Source organism: Falco punctatus (assembly GCF_963210335.1).
Source record: "Falco punctatus genome assembly, chromosome: 9".
Lineage (NCBI taxonomy): Eukaryota > Metazoa > Chordata > Aves > Falconiformes > Falconidae > Falco > Falco punctatus.
In genome coordinates, this window is record NC_137589.1 from 45,444,637 (window position 1) to 45,466,714 (window position 22,078).

The 22,078-nt window shown below is 45.5% G+C and overlaps 2 protein-coding genes across 7 annotated transcripts in view; one reads left to right on the forward strand and one right to left on the reverse strand.

The window, feature by feature from the left end:
- TSC1 (TSC complex subunit 1) overlaps positions 1-4,527 on the reverse strand; it is a 29,076-nt gene extending 24,549 nt beyond the window's left edge. For 4 of the 5 annotated variants that reach the window (XM_080402972.1, XM_080402971.1, XM_080402968.1 and 1 more), the window contains exon 1: positions 4,319-4,476. The gene's annotated coding sequence lies outside the window, so the exon portion shown is untranslated. Of the gene's footprint in view, positions 1-4,318; positions 4,477-4,506 lie in introns of those variants that run through there. The other variant, XM_080402969.1, reaches the window with a different exon arrangement.
- Positions 4,528-8,609: 4,082 nt separating this feature from the next.
- GFI1B (growth factor independent 1B transcriptional repressor) lies at positions 8,610-20,441 on the forward strand. 2 transcript variants are annotated; one of them, XM_080403040.1, is made up of 7 exons: positions 8,610-9,184; positions 14,491-14,619; positions 16,132-16,278; positions 16,840-17,102; positions 17,369-17,506; positions 17,960-18,125; positions 18,592-20,441. In XM_080403040.1, the coding sequence occupies exons 2-7, from the start codon at positions 14,505-14,507 to the stop codon at positions 18,768-18,770; spliced, it is 1,008 nt and encodes a 335-aa protein (XP_080259166.1). In that variant the 5' UTR covers positions 8,610-9,184; positions 14,491-14,504; the 3' UTR covers positions 18,771-20,441. The 2 variants fall into 2 exon arrangements, with proteins under 2 accessions (XP_080259166.1, XP_080259167.1); XM_080403041.1 differs by lacking the exon at positions 8,610-9,184 and having other exon boundaries at positions 16,097-16,278.
- Positions 20,442-22,078: the final 1,637 nt, after the last annotated feature.

The following is a 22,078-nucleotide window of genomic DNA, read 5'->3' on the forward strand; positions in this document are numbered from 1 at the left end:
TCTGTAGTGAACAGGCTCACCCTTAAATCTTTACAGTATCATATAACAATCACACCTTTCTTCTCAAATACATAGTATACAAGAGGAGTCTCTTTAATGCTTCCATCCCTAGCTATTGCAATCCTTCTCCTGTTCGGAGAATTTTCACATCCTTGCAGCCATGCTTGGAACTGACAAGATTACAACAAAGTCTGTAACTTTTCCATATGGTTTGAGTCACCGATTCTTCACTAACTGTTAAAATCAGTTTTATATAAAAGATCCAAGGCACTAGATAGTAAAGAGTGGAAAAAAAATACCTTTTCAAATACTTTTTAAAATGCAACAGTTTTATCTCACTGGAAGATACAACACCAACAGCAAACTTAGTCTTATATTCAAGAGCTTTCATAAAAACAAATTTTAGTAGAAAGTATTAATTTTAACTACCAATACAACTTTGGAGCCAGCTTACAGGAGAAAAAGCAGCCAACAAGCCAAAAAACAATTTGGTTTAATTTTTTTTTTCAGTAGCTAATTTAACCACAACACAATACAGTTAAGCCACAAACACAAAGGAAAAGACTGTAAAAATATTCATTGGAAAAGGCTAAATAGAGAAAGAGATAGCAGAGTATTTCCAAAGATTATGACTTCTATAAGTATTTCTGTCAAGAGAAGATGTTCTTCTGTTCAGTGTATTTTTATCTCGAGCCAAATGAAAAAGCAGCTGGTAGTGCCAGTTATGCGGCTCTGAGGGGTGGGGAGGAGGGGGACACACTCAACACAAAACGCACACTCCTCCCAGAATGTCCTTCACATTTGCTGTAACGTAGAAATTCAGACACCAGAAGCACTTATTCTGGGGCGATGGGGATCAACATCAGCATTTCATCCCTCTTCATTAATCATAAGTTAAATTTGGGGCACGTATTCCCCTTGTCCCCCCCCCCCCCGCCAAGAGTAAAGGAGGCTCAGCACCACATAAGACAACTGCTGACAGCAATGAAGGGAAGCCAGACCTCAAGACTTAGACTTTTCCATCTGATTTCTACTGCCAGGTAAAGTAAGGTTCCGCTTTGGCAGAGGCCATGAATCAGGACACAAGTATTTTACAGCAATCACTGGTTTCAAAGAAAAACTCAGATTGACAGCAAAGCAGCCCTTCTCACTCAAATCTTTTAAATATTGGTCATGAAAGGATAAGCCTCACCCCCTCCCATCCTATATAAAAAAGATCCAAGCCTGTCTTATACTTCCTAACAATACTAAATTTTATATTTTCTTCACAGGCAAACTTAACGCTACCATTATAGAAGTGACATAAGCAATGAATGAAAAGTGACAGTAGGGAGAAAAATCACCGGTGGCAATAGAAAAGCAAGCAGCTGATCATTCCCTTTTTCATCAGCCAGAAATAATAACTCTCAACACTTTAAACTTCAGTTGAAACTGATCATTACAATTGGCAGTACAATTAATTTAATTTATGTAGTCATTTGTAAAGAATTAAGTGCCTGTCTTCTAGTAGTCCATGTTTTCCTGGTTATTTTAAGATCTGATACAAGATCCTATTCCTAAACTCGATAATTCTAACTCATTATTATATATTCTCCTGTACTCTGTTACAGGTGCTTAACCAAGCAGCAACAGGAAGATCACAAAAACCCAATAACCCCAAACACAGAATCACGTTCAGCATTTTTAAAGATTCTTTTGAAACTGTGCTGTGCTAACAAACTATGCTCATCGCTACCCATCAAATTTCTGTCAGAGGGAAAATTGTTTAAAAGCTATGCATGTCAAAAAGAGCCGACACATGGTAGGGCTGACACTGAACCCTTTGGCAGAAGCCACGCTAACAAGCCAGTTACCAGCCTGAAAGGGAATGATTTAATTTCCTTATACACAAATGCATGTATTAATAGCAAATAAATAAATAAGAACAAGCACTGTTTTTCTACGCCAATTTAATTAACAATATACAAGGAAAATAACTTCAACTAAAGAATCTTGTTAAAACTATGAACAGGTAAACAGAGCGCTCTGGACTTTGCTGTAATGCATGTGCCTCCTGAATCTCCACAGCAGCTTTTTTGCCACCAAGAGAAACCTTTAAACAGAGTGAGGCTGCAATTCAGTAATCTTGAAGCCACTGCAAACTACCCAGTGTACTCAGCTGAGGCATTTTAGCTACTCCAAGAATTAAAGTAGGCATTATACAGAACAGTATCAAATGACATGTAACTTTTAAATTAAAAACAAAAAATAATACCCAGGAAAGTGACAGCAGTTCACCACTGCAAGAAGTTTGCTCTGTATTTTAACGTGCTACCCAAAGAAATGCTTACGCTAACAAAGCAAATATTATTACTTGTCCTCATTACGTTTATTAAACTACATGAAAATATAGCAGACACATACCAGACCAAGATCCTAAGTTGTAACATTCTTTCAAAAAATATGCAACTGTCTGCAACATGCCATAAAATCTGGTACCCTTCCCCTGCCTCCACCGTTACAAAGTGCTTTGATTATTCAATTTGCTTATTATGGAAGGTATTTTTTTTGAAAGATAGATAGCCCTATGTATATATTTATATGAGTGTGTGCACATATGCATGTGTGTTACAAGCTATTCAGTTCTTATATCGAGACTGAGTGGAAATCACATCACCAGCCCATATCAGGGCTAACAACAAGGTGTCTGGCAGTGGTAAGAATTTCACTAATCTGTGTAAGTCAACATCCCAGCAGTCCAGCTCTAAATAGGGCCAGCATTCATTTTAAACTACAAATAGTTACTAAAGTCAAATATTTGTTTAAACACCAAAACATCTGCAATTGGACTGTATATCTCATGTGGGAAACCTTTAATAATGCTATTTTTTATCAGTCACCATGAAAGTAAATTCTCAATTAACAAAGAGTGAAGGAGTGGGGATTAAACACAGCCAGAGATAAAATCATTTTAATTAAAGCTTATCTCATGACACATTAGATATTCTGACTGTATTTTTATCTGAGTAAGTCCGTGCAACTGCATATAAGGGCAATTTATTACTGGGTTGACTAGGCTGTTAAAAAAAAACAAACCAGAAACAAAGCTGAATAAATGAACAAAAAAAAACAAGGCAAAAAAGTGTTTTACTAAGTAAAGGATTTTAAGACCATTATTTTATTTTAAGCTTAAACGTGGCATAGCTGTTTCTGATAAGCAGAGTATCTGACTGCTGCTTAGCAAAGTACAGTGAACTGCAGGCAGAAGTATGTATTCCCAATGCTTGCACTAATTATTAAAACTTCCTGACTTTTCAAAGATTCAGTTTGTAGCTGTTCATACATGTAAACTGAAGAGGGATTTTTCCACCTAATAGGATCACTTCAGTAGTGCTTCAATTACGATGGATTTCTAACAACTTGCCACGGAAGTTTATGTCAGGGAACTACAGGATGAGACCAGACAAAGAAGGAAAGCCTTCTGTATTAGCATCCACTGGAAGGTTCTCTGGAAACAGCAGCTCTGGAAACAGTCGTGCACACAAAACCTGATCCCAGTTTCTGTGTTATTTCTACGGGGTTTGAATCATATCCTCCTTTAAGGCATGTTCTTTCTGTCACGCACTGCCTTGTAAAAGACTCATCAAATAAAAATAACAAACCGAAACAAACAAGGAAAGAAGCACTGACTAAACTGATAAAACAACGACCCCGCATCCACAGCAAACAAAGGGTGAAAACTTCAGAACTGCCGTCTTCCAAGTTCTTTGTGACAACAGGAAGCAAAATGTTTTCTGGTACAAGTCAACAACATCCTGACTTCACATCACCTCCCACCAGCCGGGCGCCAAGCCCCCCTCAGCGAGGGGACAGACCTGTACCACTGTGTAGCGCTTGCCCCGGCCCAGGGGACCCTCGGCGAGCGGGGGGGCAGGGCAGGGCTGGCGGGGGCCGTTGGGGCGGCTGACACGGAGGCGCGGAGGCTTCTTCGGCCGAGCGCGCAGAGCCGGAGCGGCGCGGCCCTGGCGGGGGACCGGGGGGGCAGCGCCCAGCCCCGGGCAGCCCGGCCGCGGGGGGCGGGAGTGGCCGGGGGGGAGGGAAAGGGGGCGGCGGGGGGAAGGGGACGAGGGGGGAGCATCGCCCCCTCCCCCCCCCGCCAGACTTCACCCTCGCCTTCCCATCCCCCCGGCCCCTTCCCTTTCTCCAGCCGCCTCCTCCCCGAGCCCTTTCTCCCTGCCTCCCCGCTCGTCTCTTCTCTCGGCCTCCTTCTCTCCGTCCCCCACGTCTGCCTCCGCTCTCGCCCCGCTGGGGGAGGAAGGAGGAGGCCCAGCGCACTCACCTCTCCTTCTCCTCCCCTCAGCTGTTTACCACTCAGGGCTCCTCTAGCCCACAGGGCGCCGCCATCTTGGCCCTGCCTCCCCCTCCCATTCACTAGTCGTTTCTCCCCTCGGATCCCTCCGCCGCACAAACTAGTCCCGCCTCTCCGCCTCGCTCCCTTCTCGCCCCGCGCCGCGCCGCGCCCCTCACCGCCCCACTCGGCTCTTCCCCCTCAGGGACCCTTCTCCCTGGCGGGGAGCCGTGGGGGCGGGGGAGGGGGGGGGTGACTCCCTCCGCGCCCGCCCTCTCTCCCGCGGCAGAGGTATCCCGTCTGGGGAGCGATGCGGCCCGAGGAGGTCGCGTGATTCTGGGGGCGGTGCTGCGAGCGGGCGGTGCTGCGAGCGGGCGGGCGCGTCAGGCGGGGCGGGGCCGGGCGCGGCCGGTAAACAAGGCCCGGCCTGAGGGGAGCGGGGCAGCCGCGGCGGGCAGGGGGCAGCGTCTGGCCTTCCTAGCCGTCCCCAGCCGTCCCCAGTGGCCGGCCCGGGCCCCCACCCCTCCCCGGTGCCCAGCGGTTGCCCTGTATTGCTGCCGAGCCCGTGCCTGCTCTCGGGCCGGCCGAGGCAGCTGTCAGGCCGTACCGTGAGGCGGGGGCCAGGCCCATGCCTAAAAGTGTTTATTCAGTGCGCGGGTGTGCTGAGAGGGAATAAAAAGGGCTTAAAAGTGCCTCTGCGTGTGTGCAGTAACGGTGACAGGGCGGCTGGGCATCACAAGTCCTAGAAAGAAACTGCAGGGCAGGTGCCCAAACCTGGATTGCCTTCGAACTGGTGAATATGCAAAGCTCATCTCATTCTTCCTTTTTTTGGACCCCTAAGCCAAACCATGGACAAGAATAATTTTTTTCTTTTCTGAAATAATGCAATGGTACGGCACAATCCATCCTTCCTTCCAGATAAAGAGTGTTTTGCCCTGTGGAAAATGTAGAGTAGGAAAGAAGAATGGAAATTACCTCAGGGAAGGCTTACCAGCCTTCGGTTTTGTACGCTGCACCCAACAGGTTTGCAACTCCACATTTCAATCCCTGAACTGGCAGGATCTCAGTGTTTCTCATTCTCCAAGGAGAGGCAGCTCTGTGGGGATGCACCGAAGGTGCTTGGCAAGCTGCTGATAAACTCCTCGATCCATATGAATTCTCCTCAGTTGCCAGCAGGAATCATGGACATTAAGTTTGCAAGGTAGAAACTGGGTGTAAGGAAATAAAAGCAGATTAGAATGCCATCTGAGAAGTATCGGCTGATTTTTAACTTCTGCAGCATCAGTTGTGGTGTTCCGCAGCTTTCATCCCTGCAGGGCTGAGATGGATCCTTCCCGCTGCACCTGCAGTAGGTCATCCTGCTTCTGGATGAGATAGAGTTGCTTGGAGCCAGCATGTTTTTAATCTAGTCCTCCTGCCTTGTGCATGACAATTAATATTTATTACAGTCTGGACTGAGCAATGGTATTTTTTTTCCTGCTGTGTAGAAGACATGTTTATTTAATCTGCCACAGAAAAAGAGTGGAAATTAGGATGAGCTTCAGAAAAGAGCTGGAAGCAATTAGTTGTGTTATTTTACTGTGTCTTAATTGCCATAACATTCAAATCGACAAAGAAAACATGGATGCTACAGGAGGGGTTTGATCCTAGATTTGAAAAGGAAAACAACTGCATTAGAATGGACATGATGTGTTATAATTAACCTGTTTATTATTACTGAGTTACACATTTAATAATCTATTTACTTAGGAAGCACTGGAGCATATGAAGTGTAGTAAGAACTCACAGCAATACACAAGATTAAACTGTCCTGGGATGCCAGCAGAACTTGCTGTACATCCACCATGGCCCATGTGTGTCAGTGCCAGGACAAGCCTACATGAGCCCAGCTAAAGCCCTCTGCAGCTCTCTGTTCTCTGCTGACTCTGAAATGAGTGAGCAGGGAGAATTACATCACCAGGAAGAACATAAAATAAGAATGACCACAGGGGGTCAGCTCAAAGGTCCTTCTAGCCCAAAGTATATCTCTGGTACTCTTTTTTTTTTTTTTTTTTTTTTTTTAATTCAGCTTGTATAAATCGCCTTTTGATGGCAATTTCAATGGAGAGGAGAGGTGGTAAGTTTAACAGAAGCCATAAGCAGAAATCTAGGGAAGAGCAAGAACACAAAAAGCCAAGGCGATAGCTGGCTGTGCTCCCATCCTGCAACTATTTGCTTTGTAGGAACTCTTGAAATAAAATAAAGGGAGAAAGGGTGGGTGAGAGCTGAACCAGACTCTAGTGTAGTGATAACAGTAATATGCATAAAAGAGAGTATTTGTGCTCATTATCTCAGGGATCAGTTTGTATGCAATTATATCTGGGCTTTGTGAGGTGATGGCTACTTGGGGAAGCAGAACAGCTGATACAGATGTTTTATTTGCAGCTGCTCTACACACAGGTTACTGACACTGGGAGATGTAGTCATCCTCCAAAGGACTGTACCCAGTGCTTCTTGGAGCACCTCTGAAACCAGCTAGCTTGTGAGGTTTCACTGAACATGCTATTAGATTTATCACACAGCTAGTTCTCTCTATCATTTTGTGTGTGGCTGACTTGCTGTTGCTGTCTCTAGTTTAAGAGCCACATTCTGCAGCCATTTGCGCTTTATGTCAACGGGAAGTCTACGCTCAGGGGTGCTGGCAGAAGCCAGCTCCAATGTTTCATAAAATAACATCTCAGTCCTTTCAGCAGCTTGTCATTTTCCTGTTTTGTTTAATTCCTGTAACTGTCTTCATATGAAACCCTGAAGCTGCAATGTACATTTTGGTTTTCTGTTACAATGCTTGTTTTTGTAGCGGGAAATGTAATCCTTCAAATGCCTGTGTTTAAGAGGATGCAAATCAGCTTGCTAGCACAATGCCTTGGGAACGTTTCTTTCATGCAAAACCCAGCTAGATAAATAAGGAGGGGAGGGGGGAGAGGGAAAAGGGATTGTTTGCTTCTATAAACAACAAGAATTAATTACGTTCAGTAAATGACAGATGGGTTAAGATCAAAATCTGAATCTTTCTCAATGGGGGTGAAATCTACACTCCTGTCTCTGAGTTGCATCAAAACCCATTGCACAGCCTGTCTGGTGCCACAGGGCAGTGACAGGGTGCAATGACAAGAGCTGTGACTTGTGGCTGGCCTGGTAGAGAGTGCTAGGGCCAGCATGCCTGGCACCACTGCCTGCTACAGCAGGATGCAAAATACCTCTGTGATGAATCTCAAGTGCCTGCTCCATCGGCTGCCTACCACTGACACTGCTGCAGGACAGAAAAAGGGTTATTGCTTCCTGGTGCTTTCAGCACCCCAAGCTGCAGTAGGAAAAGGGACCCAAGTGAGTCCTGGTTTAATGCAACAGACTGTAGAAACAGCACAACGTGTTTGAAAGCTCACAGAGAGCAAAAAACCACCGTGCTATAAAGGTGTTTCTCTAACAGTGATATCCTGGTACTTGGCACTCGACGGCTGCATGTATGCTTATATACATTTTAAATTATAAACTTCTTGGAAGGTGTCTTTGCTGTCCCAGTTCCAGCCATGCACAGGGTGTGCTGTAGTGCAGGAAGGGACAACCGAGGGCACATACAGCTCGTGTTCTTGCACAGTCAGGAAGATTGCGATAACCAGAGAATACGTGAAATAAGGAATTACTCCCCCCCCCCCCCCCCCCAGCATTTGGGGACGTCAGCTCTCCTTGTTTGTCCCCAAACAAGAGTCATGCCAAAGATTCTGAAAAAAAAAAAAATCACTGCTCTCCAGCTCCTGCTCCCACCTCTGCTAGAGAACAACCAGGTCATCTGAGAAAAGTCACTCTGCATCTGCTTCATTCTCCCTCCTTCCACCCTGCCGTTGGGGGGGGGGGGGGGGGGGGGGGGCTTGGCAGTCAATTATTTCACATTTGCAAACCCATTTTCAAACCTTTTTTGAAAGCAAGTGATAGAAGTGCAAATTCTTATTATTGCTCTTGAAGAGCTTTTTGCAAAGATGCTTGTTAATGAGCTTGCTTAATGAGCTTTCTTAAATCTATATTTATATCCTATATACAGCTGTATATAGATAGAGCAATGCCTAAAATATGTATGGATTGCACACACATATGCCTAGGAAAATGAAGGCTGATTAACACACATCTTTTTCAGTTACTGTGCAAGTATTTATTCCTTTTTCCTTGGAAATTGGAGAGATAAAAGATCCATTCTGGAATAAAATAATTTTGTGCATATGTGCTAGATGGTTTTGTTTATGAGACTGAAGTATGTGAGTGTGTGTATGTGAGACAGATGGTGTGTCTGTTTGTGAAAGATATGATGCGTGGATTGAATGTGTGTAAAAGTACAGGTTTCTTAAGAGCTATTCTTTTTTTTCTTTTCTTTTTTTTTTTCCTAAAGAAAAGACAAAATAACAAATGTCTGCTTGGTACATTATTTCACCATGTCATGCTCTTTGTCAATATGACAGAGGAATATTCCTGCAGAAGGTGAAGCTGTCCCAGAAAGTGAAGGGTGCTGCCCTGAGGGTTTCGAGCTGGGCATCATGAATTCTCTTCAAGTTTTAAAAGTCCTGGAAAGTTTTGATAAGCAAATACTTTCTGTGCTCTGCTTCTCTATTGGCTGTTTCTTCACCGCCAGATTTTGACACAAATAATCTGATTGAAAAATCAGGGAGGGGAACAGGGGCAAAAAAACAGAGAGAGAAAAAAAGAGAAGTATCTATTTCAGCAGACTGCGACTAAGTGAAAAAGTGGAAGAGGAGTCCAGAGAGAAGACGACGTCTCGCTTGTCTGGGGAGATTTCAAGGCGAATCCAGTAAAGCAAAGTCCCCCAAACAGGTGATTGATTTATTCTCTTAAAAGCTTTTAATTTCATTGTTTTTTCTTTTCTCTGATATGTTTTTCTAAGCTTTTTCTCCTTCTTTGCTTGTGTTTGCAAATAATGTAACATATTCCACTGTGTAAGTCACTTGTCCTGAGGATTCCTTTATGATAATGGTTCACTTAATTCAAATGAGTCAAACCTTTTAAAATTATATACCATATACTTCACTCTGGTGAAAATGGTAATAGTAGAACAACATAGAAAAGATGTGACAACGGTCTCAGATACCTGTGTCCCAGCGAGCTCCATGCAGCAGGAATAGTTTCTAGATGTAGACTTTTGTACTTAAGCATTGAGGAGAAGGCATACTATATTTTTCTTTTAAATTGCTCTTTTACAGGGCCAGACCTTTAAATTCAGAAAGCAGCACACCTCTGCTGACATCAATTAATCTGTGTCAATTTTGCTACATGAGAATTCAGTGTCCCCTGTTCAGGATTTTTGCTTCAAATCTCTTATTTTTTTCCATCCTTTCTACATATAGGCTGATTAGTGTAACAATTTTTAGCATATGGAATTAGCTATTTATAGACACTACTCATATACCACCAGCTTGATTCAATACATTGAGCAGGAAAGCAAATGATTTGCAAGTTCACACCGTAACTATCTATACGTTAAAGGGATATAGAATTTATAGAATTTGTTAAATTGCACTATGTAAGTCTAGTTAACCATAGAAGCCTAAGGCAAAGTTTGCTGAAGTCAGTGGCATTCCCAACATCACTAGGAGCTAAATGAGTTTTCTGAAGAACAAATACTGCAATTATATTCTAAACATTTTTTCTAGATACTGCAGATGTACAAGCATTTCTGTTCCCCTTCTTGGACAAAATTTCCACCATAATTTGCTAGCCCTGCCATAATGTCCATTTGCCCAGTATTACCGCAGGAATTAAAAATGCTCTGCTCATTTTTCCACTAAAAAAAGCCGCATTCAAGTTACTTGCCCCAAGTCCATTTCATTTTGCAAAGGTGGACTAGTGAGGACATGATTAATTTTGTTGTAAAGAACTATAGTTATTTTTTAATATGACTTTATATTTAAAGAATCAGAACACCATAAAACCTCTTAATTTATTTGGACTCTTAAAATTTTTGAACACAGGTCATGTTCTGTTTTGTGCTTTTTCCTCAAAAATGTAGTCTTCTGAAAGACAAAGTATTCTTATTTTTGGATGCTTCATCTTTGCCAGGAAGAAAAGAAAAAAGCAATATTAAGATTTAAATATAAATTAAGCAATGTGAAGGAAATAAGCCTTTTTTAGCCTAAAACTTTGTATGCTCTTTGGACATATACGAAGACATATCAATTGCAAGCTAAAATCAAGTATTTCTGCTAACTAGAGTGAGAAAAGGGGTTTCATCTCTACAATTAACCTCGTAAATTTGAAAACAAGTTCACCTGAATTTAGAGGAAAATGAAAGCCAGCTTTGGAATGGAACTTATGCTGCAAATTGGGTTTCTGATTCAGCGTGACACAATCCTGCAAACACCTGTTCCCAAACACAGTGTTTCGTGTTATGAATTGTCTCACTGAAGGAACCAGAGAGAGCAGCTCCATAATCTAATTCAGCGAGAATATGAATTTCTTCTAAATTCTATCAAAGGGCTCAATCCTGTATTTTTGGGTACTGTGAGCTGCCATGCAGTGAAGAGGCAGTTAGGGCTTCAGGAGGAACATAGGATCAAGTGAAATTAGGATCCTGCAGTCAAAAACCACCCCCTAAAAAAAACCCTTTTAATTTGGTTCTTGCACAATCCCCAGTGTTTCAGTATTACATTCAGTTTTACATGTGATACTCTGAAAAATACCAGAGATACCAGAGAGCATCACTGAGGATGAAGGAACTTTGAGTTTGAGCATCGGAGGGGAACACGCGAATGCTGGGTCCACTTTCAGATCTGATGGGGGAATTTGTAACTGGCAAAAGAAGCCCTTCTGAGGTGCTTCAGGTCAGGTACCCAAAATAGTGAAGTAGGCAGATTGATTACTATGTTGTTGTACAGCTACATGAATGGCTAACAAATAACAATGTCAATTCTGGCCAGCTACAGATTTTGTATTCTTTATTGAATCCAAAAAATGCCACGACACTTCCATTTTAGTAGGCACTCTTGCCCAAACAATGAACTCCCTTGTTCACTTGCCAATCTGGGTAGAAACTGTTGCCACAGAGGCTGGCGAGAACAGACTCCATAAAAATGAAGTTTAATTTCTAGCAAAAGGTTGAAGCTGAATTTGGTCAGAAGCTTCAATGACTTTAAGACACAGCGGAGTCTTTTGGTCATGGCACTACTCTCCTTGTAGAATATAGTTAGCCATTAGTAGCAGCTGATCACTTGCTATTGATAATCTTTAGTTTCAAGGACAGATAGTATTTTTTTCTCTCACAATCTGTGCTTCTAGCTTTCCTCTAACCCAGCTGGGTGAATTACAAAGACAGTCCAATGCAGTTGTTAATTAACTATGCTTTGGGCTCCCAGTTCCTGTTTTCTCTGTAAAATGGGGTGGGGGAAGGTAACTTCCTTTTGTAACGTTCAGTAGTGCATTAGAAATCGTTGTGCTCAGTAGAGGCCCTTATCAGCAGCCAAGATACTGGACCAAATTAGACTTTTACATATGCTGGGGCAAACACATCCAGAAAAATCCCGTTGATTTGTGTGCATCTACTTTCAACTGCCACCAGAAAAGAAGGGCTGTATGAAGTGCGTTTGTCTATTTAGCATATGGGTACTACCATAAAACACTGCAAGACTGCTTGTGCCACCCATCGCCAATCCTCTAATGTACCTGGCTAAGCTGTCTGGCTAATGCCATAGGGTCGTCTAGCCAGCGCGCAGGGGGAGCGACTCCTCCAGCAGACGTCCCTGGGGTGCAGGCTTCCACCCTGCGAAGTTACCCGCTGTCGAGCCACCTCCTCTACTGTGTAGGAAGCCCAGGGAAATTAACTGGTTAATTCAGGCAGAGAAATCCACTGTCTAAAGTTTGCTGGGATGAATGCCCTCCATTGTGGACACAGTGCTGCCCCACCACATGGGAAAATCCCTTTGACATGAGTGGAAATTCCATGTGTAAAGGGTTTGTATGGAGTTTGCAGGACTCTTGGGGCACATCTACACTGCAGAGTGCAGCTCCGTGCACAGCCCATCTGGGACTGACCGAGAGCAGCGAGACCCTTGGAGCCAAGCACTCCTGCTAGGTGCAGAGGCTACAGAGCACACTGCTAAAAGGGCTGTACCCACTGCAGAACAACCCGTCTTTGTACCAAGCTGGAGGGATTTCTGTGCCCGCAGCCGTTCGCCAGGCAGAGATAGACTTTGCAATACTTAGAAGGGACCTCATCAGAGAGTTACAGGAGAGCAAATACAGCAACGTACCTCAGCGTCCCTTCCCTTAAGGGCATACTTATGGTTCATTCTCAGTACTGTTTTGTCCTCTTTCTAAAATTAAATTAACAAATCTACTCTTGGCCTCTGTTTTGTCCTATTCATCTCAAGTTACATGCAAATTTCTTGGAAAAAGATGAAGAAAAACAGGTGAGTCATTTCAGAAGAAAAAAAATGGTTAGCAACACCACGAGTTATCCCTGAAGTCATAGAAGAAACAGTGGGATTCCTGGAAGAGATTTAAAAAGACAGCTGTAACTCCATTTCTGAACGCAGCTGGGCCAGTGAGCACTTGACTCACCACAACAGCGGGCTTGGCAATCCACCTTCCAGAGCAGACCTTGCTGTGAATTCCACAGCACACGTGCCTGCAGCTGTAGGCACCGCTGCAAATGTGGCCCTCGGACCTTTAAACGAACCCCCACTGGCCTGTGTAATTATATTTAGCATGTAAGGGTAGTACAGGCACTTCTGAACCCTAGGGAGCAGCCCTTTTCCATCCCTGGCTGGTTGGGATTCCAGGAGGCCACACTGCTCTGTCCTGACTTAGACAGACGCTTCAGGCCATTCCAGCTTAACAGAAGCAAACCTTGGTGGGATTTGTTTTTTTTTTTTTTTTTGTAAATAAGTAGGCTACACTTCAGCTGCTGTCAGGAAAAAACAACTCAATAATGCACTTCACCATCAACAGAGAGCCAGGACTTACTGCTGACTTTTCATATAAAATGTAGCAAGATTTGCTTTTAGTGCTACTATCCTGAACAATTACAAGGGAAAAATGCAAATACATATGGAAATAAGGTGCCAGCTGATACAGCCACACACAGCATCGAGCCTGTTGTCACACTGCCTACATCAGAACTGTTACTAGCCATGGGGAGTGGGCACAGGGCGGGCTGGGTTCTGGGTAGTAAAGATAACAGATGCATTGCAAGAGAATTTTGTACGATTAAATTTCAGCATTTTATGTTTGTTCCTAACCCTTCTTTTCAACGGTTTGTGATATTTGAGTCAGATCCAAAAGGTAACCTCTCTCACCCAGCACTTCTGCTCTGCCTCTGCTTTACTGTTTGTCAGCCAGAATACAAAATCCCCAAGCCACAGCCAGCAAGAAGGAAATTCACCACACATCATGGCTGTGGGGATTTTCTGCTATGTCTCTTCTATTATTGATGTCATTTCTATAATTATTATTTGTGTAGCCATTTCACAGAGCAGCCCATGTCATGGCTTGGGACTGCGCCCTCCTAGGCAGGGTACAAACACTAAGACAGACCCTTTCTCCCAGCCTGCGGTCCCGGGTATGTCCTCGCAGGGAGGGTACGGTCAGAGATGCACTGTGTCCTGTAGCCAGGGCAGAGAGCTACGAGAGAGATCCTGACTGCTAATGTATCTTTGCCACAGGCACAGTTTTGATCTGTAACACGGGAATCAATTTAAGCATGCCCCTGTTCCCCCACCTACAATGTAAAGGTAACAGTAATCCTTTGCCTTAACGTAGGGGTAGATGGTGAAGTGTAATTTTTATGGAGTATACTGTAATCTGCAATGCCATCTTCAATCTGCCATCCCATCTCTACATTCAGTGGCAGAGACTATCTCACAGCAGGTTTTTTCACTTAGCCCCCTCCACAGCTGTGTGTTTTCCCCAGAGTTGAGATTCACCAGGTGCCTATGCCTAAACCCATGCAACTACTCCCTGCTTTTCAGCTGGGTGGAGGGACGTTTGAGATGAACCCTGTCTGCCTAGCAGAAGGGTTTTGATTCTCATCACTGCTGCATACAGAGGTGACGTGCTGGGCAAACAAATGAGACAATACCCCCCAAACCACTGAGACTGACCTGCCGTTTTTCTGTGTTTCTGCCCAGGCAGTGAATGGAAAATGCCACGTTCCTTTTTGGTGAAGAGCAAAAAGGCTCATACCTATCACCAACACCGCTTCGTGGAAGATGACCTGCCTATACTCACGTGGGATCCAATAACCTCTCCCTTCACTGGTGAGTCAATCTATCCACCGGGCTTGTAAGAATACACTGAGGCAAATTAATAATTGAGTACGCAAGCTAAGGGATTAGCATGAGTGAGCTGAAGAGTAACTAAGGGCTTTCACACAGGAATATCCGTCTCAGGACAAACTGATCCCCTGCTGTGTGCCCTCTTTCTCTAGGCCAAATCCCCACAAGTCCCACTGAAACCAAATTTAGATCCTCCCTTTGTTTCCTGCTGGATTGCTGGGGAGGTTTGACATATAAGATTGCTGTGTGGACTTGGGCATGTTTGGGAAAGATGACCAACTTCTGGCAACTAACAGCTCGGAAAAAAGCTTGCACTTGGTTGTCAGTCTTCTGCAAACCCACCACTCTGCTACCTTGATCTCCAGCCTGCTGTACTCACTGCCTTGTTCCCTCTGGACCTACATCTTCTCTACCTCAGTGTATTACCACCTCCTCCCGATGATTTGCAATGAAGGTCACAGCTAGGGTGAGAAAATACTAGTGATGCCCTAACACTGACTGTGAAAGGAGCCCTACACACTCACAGGTGAAGGGGCAGCTGCGATAGACTATATTAGCACCAACCAACAATTCTGCTTACGCCTGCTGTCCTCCTTCTGCTCATGTTCATGCTCTCCCACAGCCACCCATGCAGTGGCAGGGCTGGGGCTATTATCTTCTTCCTTCAGGCCCCACTCAAATTTTCTTTATTCAAATCTAGGATCAACTTACCCTTTGTTCTAGCCCTGGCAATCAAATTAGAGTCCAGCCCTATGATAAGTTTGATAAAAAAGAAAGGGGGTGACATTTTAATTTAAATTCCTGCCATCGTCCTTTGGCCATTTGTTGTGTCTCTCTGGTGCACAAGAGAGTTTGGACAACAGAGGAATAATGTCCTTCAGCAGCCCAGTCCCATCTCCAGCAGAAAGGAGGCATGTGTATCGAACCTCTGTCCATTTTAGATTCTTACTATGAAGTCTACTTCTAACAAGTGCTGTTTGGTCTTTTTAAGGGCTGGGACAAGCATGGAGAAATGGGAGCATGGGCAGGAGGAGACGAGGCTCTGTGATCACCTTTGCAACTGCAGAAGCAGTTACCTCCCCTCTCTGCTTCCCTACCTGGCTGTCCATAAATTCAGGTTAACAATACCAAACCCTCTTAGGGGAGGGGTGGGAAGGTTAATAAGTTAGTGATTGTTAGTCGCCTGCACAAATGAAAATGGCTTTAAATAAGGAAATGATTCTTATAGGCATGTGGCCTTCTAGGGTCTATTTTCTCCATATAGGGTATCAAGTGTCCGATCATTTCTTCCTGCCCCCCTCTACCTTGCCTATCTCATCCTACCTGGAATTTCCCTTTGTCAGCAATGGATGGACCTTGACTGCCGCACTGATTGCACCACTCCACACTTACGCAGGGAACTGAGCAGGAGTTCATACAGAAGTATGAATGCCACCTTAACAGACTCTTCTCTTAACAGCTAGAGTAAACTGTGATACTACTGTGTGATTACAGCCATAGGAGACAAGACACCAGAGGACATCAAGAAACAGGACCTAGAATGCATGGTTCCAAAACAAGAAAAGGACCCATCTGAACTGAAGGAAGAAAGTGTCCCTGTCCAGTACCTGAGCAGGATGCTGCCAGGCCCTTCAGCTCAAGGTCTGCTACCCAAGACCACAATTGCAAGAGAGGGCAGGGCAGGGCTGGCTTATGGATTCTCTGCAACTGGGTCCAGATTTTCAGTAAATGGCAGCTCTTATTTTGACATCAATGGTCAAATTTGCCCCAGGCAGAGGTCATCAAGAGCATTCTGTGTTTCCCTTTACAATTCTGGTTTAGATCAGCATCTCCCTGAAGGATGAAGCTATGATTCCCAATGAGTGAGCCTCCAAATCTCAAGGACTAAGGCAGCTCTGTGCTACATGGGTCAAGGCAGGTGTCCACATGATACTTGTTCAAACAGCACATGAAACAGGGCTAATGGGGGGGTTAATATTCCCTTAGCATCCCCTCTCCCATAACATTTCCTCAGATTGAAATCAAATCCATAGTAGGAACTTTATATAGGGATCAAGATTTGAATCAGGAGTTAACAGCTGCAGCTCCCAAGGTCAGGCAAGAAATTAAGTGGGGGAATGGTACCTGGGGAACTTTTTTTACTGGTGCCCAGCTGCAGGCAATGGCATGACACTCACTTCTCCCTCTCCTTTGCAAACTCAGAGATGGCCATCCCAGGTCTGCAGATCAAAGACTGCACTAGCATGACAAGCACCCCTACCTTCTACAAAACCGGCTTTTCTTGGGATGCTTTCCATTTGCCATACAGCTACCAACAGATGTCTTCCACCATGCAGTCAGCCCTCTTGGAGCACCCAGTTAGCCTGTACAGAAGCCACCTCCTGCCAAGCACCGAGCCCCCTCTGGATTACAGCATCCATTACTCCTCAGACATGGAGACCTACCACTGCATGAAGTGCAACAAGGTGTGTGTCAGATGAGAACCTCAGGGATGGCCTAGAGTGATTTTCAATGCATACCTCAGGGTTTCACTGGGTTACACCAAAGTGCAATGCATGTGGCTCAAAACGGGTACCTACTTGTTCTCCTGGCTAGGGGACAAGGGTGCCAGGAATGATGCAGTTCACATGGCCCACGAGAGGGAAGAATCAAATAAAGAGAAGGAACTGAAAACAGAGATGAGACACAGCCTCCTCATATAAAAAAATCACTTGCTTTTGTTTTTTTGCAGGTATTCTCCACTCCCCACGGACTGGAGGTCCATGTCCGAAGGTCCCACAGTGGGACCCGTCCCTTTGCTTGTGAAGTATGTGGCAAAACCTTTGGACACGCTGTAAGCCTGGAGCAGCACACCAATATTCACTCCCAGGTGGGTAGCACATTTCCAGAGAACCAGCTCTCCAGAGCTCAGGAGTGCTTGGACCTTAGCTGTTGCTTACTCCATTATAAAGGAAGTGACATTTCCTAGGTTACAAACGTGATGACTTCCCTGTAGCACCCCATGACAACGACAGCAGCTCTGAAGTCTGTAGAGCTTGGTCTCACAAATCTCAGGCTGCCCTTGCGAATTCCTTGGAGGGGTGGGGAGGATTGTTGCTACTGGTTCTTCTGTCTCACCTCCTCCTAAAGGGTGCAGGAGTTTGGATCACAAGATGTAATCTATTTCCATAAGTAACCCTCCCCGCATTCTCTTTGTACTGCAACTAGCATATCAGTCCGTGAGCCGAGGAGATTTGCTTATCAAATCTACTATTCTCAACACTCTTCAAGCTCTGTCACGTCTTGCAGCCACAGACATCCCATGATTTTCGTTTCCTAACAGGAAAGAAGTTTTGAGTGCAAGATGTGTGGGAAGACATTCAAACGTTCCTCCACCCTCTCCACTCATCTCCTGATCCATTCAGACACACGGCCCTATCCCTGCCAGTACTGCGGCAAGCGCTTCCACCAGAAGTCAGATATGAAGAAACACACTTACATCCACACTGGTGAGAAACAAAATATTCCCAATAAGCAAATACAAATTAAGAGTCCATCACGTTGATACACATACATTGTCCCCAGACAGAGATATTGGACTAGGGGCAAGTGTCCAGTGGCACTGGGAAGTCATTCTTCCCTGGGTGGTAAGACAGCAGAAGGTCTAAGCATCACCGAGATGCACATCCTCCTGTGTGACAAGGAGGTGGTTATTGACCAGCCTCCAGTGTGCGTCATGGTTGTCCCCAGCCCCAGATGCAGACAGGGCATGGGTCGCACCGCTGGAGAGGACTGCCTCTGGTTCTTCTCACCCTCTGGTGCTGGATCAGTGTGCAGATGCATTAGCAGGACAGCTGGGCTGTCAGCACCCTGATGCCCAGGCATAGCCAGTCAGGTCCAAGTCCACTAAAAGGCATTTCTACCTCCCTTCTCTCATCTGTCTAAGTGTTTCTTGTCATTTTCTCTGCCCTGCAGGGGAGAAGCCCCACAAATGCCAGGTCTGCGGCAAAGCCTTCAGCCAGAGCTCTAACCTCATCACTCACAGCCGCAAGCACACCGGCTTCAAGCCCTTCAGCTGTGAGCTCTGTGCCAAGGGCTTCCAGCGCAAGGTGGACCTACGGAGGCACCGAGAGACCCAGCACAGTCTCAAGTGAGGGATGGCTCTAGGTCTTTGCTGGAGCTCCCACTGCATGCTCCAGGGAAGACGACTCTCCACAGCGTCTCCATCCAGCGTGGGGCTGCCGACTTCTTAAAGCTCATATAGTGTCCTGTGTTCCCATGGGGACTGGCAAAGTCATGTCATTGGTGTTCTGGCACCCCATGGCCTTGCACGCCCCAGTAGGTGACAAAGAAACCTGTAGGAGCTCTCACTTTTCAATTACAACAGGTGCCAGCCCAGATCTCATATCACCTGCACAAATCCAGAGGAATTCCTCCAAGGTCACTGTTATTCTGGATTTATACCATGTGCAGAATCTGGTTTATCAGACTGACCAGCAGTGAGGTGGGAACTCCTGGGCCAGTGGCAGCAACAATCTGTGCCAAGCTAGTGCTGTAACCATGTTCTGCTTTGATGGTTAGGAAGATAAGGCCAGGTCATGCAAATAGATGGCGTTCAGTGAGCTGTATTCAACCTGGACAGGGCTTCTGCAGAGACTTGCCCAGGTCATAAATTCTGGCAACAGACACCTAAAGTAATTTTCTTTCAGCAAAGCATTGACTGTGATCAAATGACAACTTAACTGTGTTGTATTTTTAGCTTGGAGTGGGAGGAAAATACTGAAAAAACAGCTCCTATCCATAGCTGATAACAGGGGTCTCTCAGTGCATTCCTCATACGCACCACACTGCAAAGATCCCTGGCTTAGTGGCAACCAGGCAAGCTCCAGGAAGAGCCGTGCCACAGCACTAGGCATAGGCTAATAAGTCCCATGTCTCAGTACCATGCAAGAGAGACTGGCTCTTCTTGGAATCCAGGCTGGTATGTCCCACAATATTTCACTGCATGCTGGACATACTGACTTAAGAGCTGTCCTGGGCAATCCTATGTCACTGCATAGTCAGGAACAGCCCCTGGATACCAATGTCAAGGGCCAGAGCTCTGCTTTCCAGCCACTCTCTTAAAGGAGGAAGTGACCTAGTCTGTACACATTGGCATAATATGCAAGTACCTTACAAATATTACACAAACAGAGCAGCAGTATTTCCTCCTGTGTCCGGGTCTAGGGGTTGAAGCAAAGCACTGGAACAAGTAAAGCACCAGTTCCCCTCCAAGCTCTGCTGCGTTCTCACTGTATAACCTTTGGCAAGTCAGTGCACTGGGCTTTTATTTCTCCACCCCTCCTGGTGATGGGTAAGTTCGTAGAGTCCCTTGAGTTCTTAACGGGAAGGACAAAGTAGTATCATAGCATTAGGAAGACAAGCGCTTTCAGTTAAGCAGGGCATTGTAGCAGCACACAGCCTGCCCCATAACTACATCCCTGAACATATGGCCTCGGACAATGACACCAGCGGGAAGCAGCCTGGAGAACAGGCCGCGGCACTAGCCATTTCACTCCAAACGCTTATGAAGGAAGGCTGCCATCATGGGCAAAGAAGAAACGGTCTAAGTGGAAAATTCAATTATTGTCAGGACAGGAGGGGTCTGTCCTGCCCTCAGTTACACTGCTGTAAATCCAAAGTTATTCTCCCAAGACCTAAAACGTACTTGCCCATGTTTTATGCTGTGCCTAAGCTGTTAGTCATTAATATGCATTCTGGAAGCTCAAAACAGAGTCTGTACTCCTGGCTTTACTTGTACACTGTAAATATGTATTTATACTTATTCTAATGTATATTTTTATTGCACTATACCAGACAGTGACAACACGTACAGACCTGCTGGGATTTATCTGATAAATCTGTTCCCTGTGGGTAACTGGGCTAACACAGTACATTTCATGTCAAAAATATCCATTTCAAGAAAGGCTTATACATGGCTCTGGAGATGCAGGTACTGGGGATGGAGGGGAAAAGAAGGGAAAGATTACAGCATTGTCCCATACGGCCCAGATGGAAATAAAGATGGAAATTCACATGCAGAACAGGGCTCCCATCAGGAGCAGAGCTCCCAGACTTAGACATGAAGTCCAATTCGGGGAGCAGGGGGCTACTGGCTACAGAACAGCCATGAACAATGCTCAGAGCCTGGGATCGGGGGCATTCATCTCCAGAGATCGGTGCAGAGCCACACACAAGCAGCAAGTCAGCTCTCCAGAGCAAGAGGGCTGTGCAGCTACAACTGCCTCAGATGACACGGGATTGTGTACCCAGACAACGGTGCTATCAAAGACCCTGCTAAGACTCTGCTGTCCTTTCTTGGGTCATGCCAGAACCTGGGCAGGGCAGAGCCTCCAGGGGAGGTGTATAACCTGTGACAGAACTGGGCTTAGGGAACTGGTCCTCAGGTCCTGACCATGACACCAGGCACACATATGTGTGAACACTCACCATGTACACATGCACAAGCCTTATTCAAGGTAAAGTCATTTCAGCTCATTAAAACTGTTGCCAAAAATGCAAACCATGTTTGTTATTCCCCTTGTCCTCCACAAATCTGCAAGCAGAAATATTTAAAGAGCGTGTCAGCATGTGAACTGCTCAGGAGCAAACACCCTCCAGCCCCAAAACACAGGGGCACACTGGCAGAGACTTCCCTGTCTGTCCTGGAGCCAGCAGGTGTGCCTGACTCATCCAAAGCTCCCCAATTCTGGCCATTCTGGAAAGAAGTGCTAGCACACACCGATTGGCACAGTGGCAAAAGTGCCTGTAAAACCACTCATAAAACCAAATCAGACAGCTGGTTCTTTTGAGCCTGCTGAACAAGAGCTACTGCATCCATGAGATTTCCATTCCTATCTTTGATTTCCGTGGTACAGAGGAGGTATAGCCTTCAACACGCAGCTGGGGTCTTTCTGTCCTAAAGCTGTGCTTTTACAGCCTGCTTCTCCCTCCTAACAAAAGCACAGATCACCCCGGTCCTGTCCTACTTCCCCAGGACTCTAGGGCAGGCAGATGCTTTCACCATTACTGCAGTTACTGAGCCCAGAGATTACTGAAGAGCAGTCACACGCTCTCACTGAAGTGTCACCCTTACCCTAATATTTGTGAGGAGCCTGGTGAGCACGTCCCCAGGAGATGCACAGGCTGCTTTAGGTGCATGGGCAGTGAGTAGAGCAACACATTGGGGTGGCCTTAGGGACCGTGCTGTGGCAGAGCTGTGCCCAGGGAAACGTGTCTGTGGGCACGGCAGCTGAGGGGGGCCAGGCTGACCCACTCCCACAGGCACTGGGAGCCTATCTCCAGAAACACGGGCTGTGGATGGAGGCCAGCTGGCAAAGGCCAGTGAGCCAGTACAGCCGGAGTCAGGAGGTGACCTGAGAAGGGAGGATTAAAGAGGGAATTAATTTGCAGAGTTTTCCAC

Coding starts and splice junctions, on each gene's coding strand:
- GFI1B (XM_080403040.1), top strand. CDS start 14,505: ATGCCACGTTCCTTTTTGGTGAAGAGCAAAAAGGCTCATACCTATCAC. Junction 17,103..17,368: donor ACTGCATGAAGTGCAACAAG/GTGTGTGTCAGA, acceptor GTTTTTTTGCAG/GTATTCTCCACTCCCCACGG. Junction 17,507..17,959: donor ACACCAATATTCACTCCCAG/GTGGGTAGCACA, acceptor GTTTCCTAACAG/GAAAGAAGTTTTGAGTGCAA.